We start from the raw sequence: 6,479 nt of genomic DNA on the forward strand, positions 1-6,479 counted from the left end.
GCAGCAATATTAGTAGAGCACATCAGTGAAAGTTTTGGAAAAATTGTAAAATCCGTTCAAAAGTTATGATTTTTTTTTTAATTATCTGCGCAGTCACTACTGGATGAGAAGACTACTATAGTGTACGATGTCACATGCGAAGAACAGTATAAGGGAAATATAAAGAGAATTTCACAAAATGTTATTTTTTGAAAAAAGTGCACATTTCGTCGACTTGTCACTGACATACGTTAAGGGTAATATTATTCCCCCTGCCTTCTGAAAAAGCAAGTCAGGTGTTATTTTATTATGCCAAAAAAGTGAAGAAATGTTGATTGTTATGTTTATTTTCTTTATATCGTTGTACACATATGACATCATACACTGTAGTAGTCTTCTCATCCAGCAGTGACTGAGCAGACACTTAAAAATTCATAACTTTTGAACGCATTGCCCGATTTTTCTCAAACTCTCATTGATGTGTTCTACTAATACTGTTGCATTAACTCAAACCACATGATTGTGAAGGTGGACTTGTCCTTAAAACACTAATAGTCCATGAAATAACTGGAACACACAAGCACGGAAGGCACACTAATACAATCCAGGAGCAATACACACGTATTTAATAATCAAGAGTAAGTTGGTACTCGTTTTTGTCGAAAAGCAGTGTCTTCAGACTTTTTATTTATTTTCTAACACACAAACATGAATATATCAAGCATTATATCTGAATATATACCACTAATTAATGTATGTGTTCCCTTCCCGTTTTCTATCCACCATTAAGAGCAAGAACTAATCAAGACATATATTTGGAAAACTTTCTTATTTTGTAAGGATTTACCAACTATTTGTCATCTAATGCAGAGAAACTAATGTACTCTTGTTATCAGTGCTTCCTTATTTGAATATGAAATAGGGGCGAAAATCGTAGTCGCGCAGTGAGCTTTTCGCATTCCTGCAAACTAGTGTAGAAATCGTAATCTCACCAAGAAAATATCATCTCATTACATTTTATATCACACTAAGGATACATGTACAGTATATAGAAAATAGGATGACCTGATTTTGTACAAAGCACCACCGCACCACATACATTCGATACAAAGGAACTGCCCGGTGATATGAAAACTGTACAAAATATATTATATCTGCGTCAGAATCGAGTGAAGTTTAAACTCATCGACCATTGTATAGAGTATGACAGTGAATATTATGTGAAATGCCACGTAGGCCTACATGCAAGTCATCAAATAACAATGTTTGAATGCAAAAAGTTTCACTACTTTTAACATCAAAATTTGTTGTTGTTTTTTTTTCTTCGACAAATCAGTGGATAATGACATGTCGGTTCTGACAGCATCTCGACAGAGCCAAAGAGACGGGAGAGAATCAGTGTCGACACCACGCAACTGATACTATCAAGACCGTTTCCATAACTACATCTAAAGTCCACGTAGCGGGACAATAAAGAATATTGTAAGTGGTCGGGCAAGTATTGGTTCACTCTTCCAAACTGATGTTCTGTCTCAATTGTGGAGATATGAAGAAGAGGATAATTCTGAAGTCTACTTTGATAATAACATTCTTTGATGACAGCTCTTGGAGCGAGTTGCGGCAAACTTGACGACGCTGTCATGACCTTATAGGTATAAACAGTCCTGTTGTTGACAGTACTGGAGGTGTTTTGAATTGCATGTAACCTGTCTATGATCACCAGGATCATGTCTGAAATCATCAGATTGCCATGCACACCATTTAAATGACGATTCGCTGTATAGTCTGAAATCCCACACAAGCATCTTTCACGTTTCAACACTATGTATACTCGTCGACAAACATACTGTATCGTAAAATAGAATATATTATACTTCATACATTCAAGTCATCCAAAGCAGCATCTTCGTATTGTCTTGCCTTAATAATTGGCTGGCAATCATAATACAGGTATACAGGAGTAGTATAGGCTACGTGACACGTCGTCCAATGCACCACTGTAAAAATAGATATTTTCGCGTGAGTAATTTTTTGCACTCGGCTGGGTAAGATGAGTATCGCGTGTTTATAATTCTGCGGAATCAAGACACCAACTACATAGATACTGGAACATAGTTGCAAGCAAAAGTATTCGCGTGCTTTTATTTTCGCGCTAGTTTTCTGGTTGCGCGAAATGAGCGAAAATTTCAACACCGCGAATATTTCCACTTTTACAGCACCTTCGTAGATCTCGCCTGGCAATCACATACACATCATCCAATGCACCATCTTTGTTAGATCTCGCCTTAACAATCATATTCGGGTAAAAGAGATTTAAGAAAAATAACACGCGAAAGACAGCTTTTCGGTCAATTCCCGATATATACCCAAAACACATGTACAATGTATATATTCAAACATACACAATTAATGGAGCAATACATTACAGAGTTTACAGTGTAGGCACCTACAAGCAGTATACGCCGAGTTCAAACTACGTTAACTAGTGCACTGTACATGTACAATGTATTACATGTATCATCACTCAGAACGACGTGCATATTGTTACGTCTGGGGAATACCCTTTATCTGGCTTGGTGAGCCATATACCATCGTGCTCATAAACATTCGCCGCGTCCTATAACACTGTAACAGCTGTTAAGACGCATCTGAAATTGGATGTTTAAAACATGCCTGAAATCCTGCACTAGAATATCAATGTTCCAAGACGCAGTGATGCCCTTTTCGAAGTGGTGTCACCTTTCCACAAACCGTTATTCGATCTGTTAATGGAACGTTGTGTCCATTAGTGTGAAAATTCTCTTTAATGTCCTGCACTGCTTCCAAATTAATAGTGTAAGCTCAGTCCACCTTTGTCTTCGAGCAACTGTAGTTAGTGCTCAGTCCGCGTCGGTTAACGAGGATGAAGAGCAGGAAGATGGCGAGAATGAGAGGCGGAGACGCCATGGCCATTGGGTCCCCGACTTTCACGTGTGTAGCGACAGCCCCAATCATGATGATGAGAAGGTAGAAAGCTCCGAACACCCGCCAAAACGTCCGCCCGAAAGCCAGCATGCTGCCGAGGATGGTCTCTGCCAGGCCGACGGCGGAGCGGTAGAGCGTCGTTGTGATCGTGACACCGAATATGTGGGTGATGGGCAGGACGGACACATACTTCCTAAACATGGCTTTCATTTCTGCCTGTGTAAAGCCTGGACCTAGGTCCACGGGCATTAACTTCAGGAATCCAGTGAAGATGAAGATGAATCCAAGGAGAACTGCTACGTAGTGTACGAGTCCCATTTCGACAGGATGATCCCGTATCAAGATTAACAGCAAGAATCTTTCAGTAGAAGTAGTAGGTATTAGGCGAATGTTCACTAATGAGACAGTGACGCCACAACATTAATGTGTTCATTCCGAAATGATAGGCACTCTTGCTATACCAATACGGCGAGTATGGTTTTTTGAAATTTGATTAAAAACAGACAGATCGATTATTAGCACTCCTGCTCACCACACTTAATGGGAAGATACAGGCTTCAATTTCGAAGGGCAGCGGCAGACACCATAGCCTGATGTATTCACGTTTGCTGTTCGTTGATGTGGGACGTGCAATGCTCCATATCATAATACGCTGTCTACACAATAGGCACGGGAACGTCGTGTCTCTCGCGCTCGCTACGAGACGAGTTGAAAGGTCGCAATCGAGGTATACCGAAATACGGAACAAAGAGCGATCGCACAAAGGACCCATCGCGATAATTTAGCATCTGGTCAGAGCTGAAAAGCTGTCTGTGGTAACGGCCTGTAGGCCTATTGCAGACGCTATTAAAAGTGCTATATTCCAAGCTTTTAACTTCAGCTACACTCTGATAAGGTAACGTAAGTTAAATTTTGTAAACTTGCTTGCGTGATGAATCTTTCAAACGGTTATCTATCAATAGTTGTTTGAAAATCATGACTGTGCTGATCCCTTTAAAACTCACGTAGAATTGAGGGATGGAGTATATAGGACATAGTGATTTTTTCGGTATTTTTACATTCTAATGTAAATCATTTTGATATATCAATACACCCGAATATTGGTTATCAAAACAAATAGGCCCTACACAAAATATGAAATATCATGTCAAAGAATTCAAAATTGAAAACTGAAAAAAGATGATCTCTTATAAAACTCCGACCTCAAGTCTATATTGTGTGACCCAAATTAATCATCAGATGAATGAATACAATATTCCTTTTCGAAGATGATGGAGAGCAATGAACATACTAGAATATACAAGGCAACTGTTCATAAAAACAAAAAAGAAAATGTATATCTCCTTTCCCTTAAAGGGGCATTCCGGACGATTTTCATAATTTCACATCATGAAGTACATAAATCAACAGCTCCATGTATAGATTCGTGGAATTTATTGTGGTCCTTGAGCAGAGAAACCAATAAATTGAAAATCTTAAACAAATTACACCGAACAGTGTTGATGACATCAGAGCCTCATATACATATATTTCATAAATGTAGCTGTGTAATTCCATTACAATACCACTTGCTCAACAAGTTCACCTGTGAAAAATCTATGCATGCCTTCTCCTTTTGTTCTGCTTCCTTGAGCCCCAACTCATGCATTCTTATCATGCTTACGGTGAGGCTGGCATGTCATCATCCTTGTTCATTGCAATTTGTTATAAATTTTGAAAACATTCTCATTCCTTATCCCAATCACTATAAATTCTGAAACTCTGTACTCAGTTTAACTGATTTATAGCTGTTCAAATGTAAAAGTCTGAAAATCATCCGGAGGTCCCCTTTAATGTGTCATTAAATTCCTTTTTCTGTGAAAGGCCGCCTCTGCAACCTTCCTTCTCTTCCTACCCCCCCCCCCCTTTTTTTCTTTTTTCTTTTTTGGTAAATAATCATTTCCTACTCCCTTGAACTGGTCTAATCTTTTGATTAAGTGATCGGAAGTGCAAAAGGACGCAGAATCACAATCACACACGCACACACACACACACACATGCCCTGTGTAAGTTACCAACAAGAGAATAGGCGAACGATGAAAATGCATTTCATAATCGCGTTTACAGATACCTCTATACAGGAAGTGCGCTTTAACAGGGCTCTGTATAATACATTAATTCTTCTCCCATTACATGTACATACCATGTGCGTGTGTGTGTGTATTTGCTTGGGTTGTGTTATGCATTATTATGAGGAGTGTACTTGAAACGAGCAGCCTTTTTAATCGTTATTTTTATACATTAAACGTACATGTCACAGAATAGTATAGTTGCTTATACGTATATATAAATAATCAATGCTGCGTAACCCTATTTAAGATACTATCGCCAACCCGCAAGTGACTGAGAAATATTACTAATCTTTCATAAGACATTGTTGCTCTTTTAAACGCGGGTCAGTCGGGAACCTACGACTGCAAGTAGAATCTCTAACTTCATGAAAGATTTTACGAAAAGCTATACATTTCACTTTGACATGACAATGTCTTTCTCCTAATATGACGAGATAGATATTCAGATCTTTTTTTTCTTACACCTGTATGCCTACTCGTGTATAATAGATCTGAACACGAGGGCACACTATTAACCCGTCTTTTGTTAAGGATTGAACATAATATTCACGGAAAATTCAAATGTCTCTCTTCCCCAGTTTATGATCATCTCCTTCTACTAGAAGGTTTACACGCATGCAAAATTTTGAATGCATTATAATTGGTCTAAAATCTAAGAGGGAACTTGCCCCAAGTATAGGCTACGTGTAATTATGGCTCACTGACGAAAGCAGAATACCAATTAGATAGCAGAACACATCCAAGTGAAGTTTGGTAAAACTCGGGAAATCCATTCAGGTCTTCAGGAGTTATATATTTTTAAACCATGTGACTTCGTCGCTGGATAAGAAGGCTACACAAATAATAACGTTTCCAGCAGGGGAACAATAAAAGAGAATATGAAAACAAAAATGCCACACGTTTACATTTTTCTAAGTTCATGAAAGACTCAAGACTTATCTCCGCACATGCACCCTAGATGTAATTATAACAAGTCGAGACAACGCATAGGTTTACTTTTCACACGAAATAATATCTAGTGGAATTCTTTTAATTTTCTTTACCCATCTTTCCCTATGATATCACGGTCTGTTGTGGCCTCCTTACATCCAGCGATTATGGTATACACGGATTCAAACATTAACATTTTTTCAATAACGGATTTCCCGATTTTCCTCAAACTGTATTGGTGTGTCCTAATATTTCTACATTCACTGAAACCATGATTATAATGTTTAGGGTGAGTAACCTGGTTTTCTTGCTATATTATGTGGGTGAAACGTTCACTTTTTCCAAAAATGACCGTATATATACCTCTTTTGGAAACTGATGAAATACAAACGGCTCACGCGCTCATGAGATGTCCCCACAATTCCCGCGTGCACAGTCGAGTCTTGCACGACGTTTTCCCCGCTTCTTCCCAGGACATCGATCGATCGTTCGCAT

General features: G+C 38.7%; 1 protein-coding gene across 1 annotated transcript; it reads right to left on the reverse strand.

The window, feature by feature from the left end:
• Positions 1-2,820: 2,820 nt before the first annotated feature.
• Positions 2,821-3,286, reverse strand: LOC139734778 (transmembrane protein 35B-like). The gene has a single exon (XM_071645574.1). It carries the CDS (start codon positions 3,259-3,261, stop codon positions 2,821-2,823), a length of 441 nt encoding a protein of 146 aa, XP_071501675.1. The 5' UTR covers positions 3,262-3,286.
• Positions 3,287-6,479: the final 3,193 nt, after the last annotated feature.

Source organism: Diadema antillarum, unplaced genomic scaffold (genome assembly GCF_040938485.1).
Source record: "Diadema antillarum isolate AM-2024a unplaced genomic scaffold, OU_Dant_1.0 scf00000027, whole genome shotgun sequence".
NCBI lineage: Eukaryota > Metazoa > Echinodermata > Echinoidea > Diadematoida > Diadematidae > Diadema > Diadema antillarum.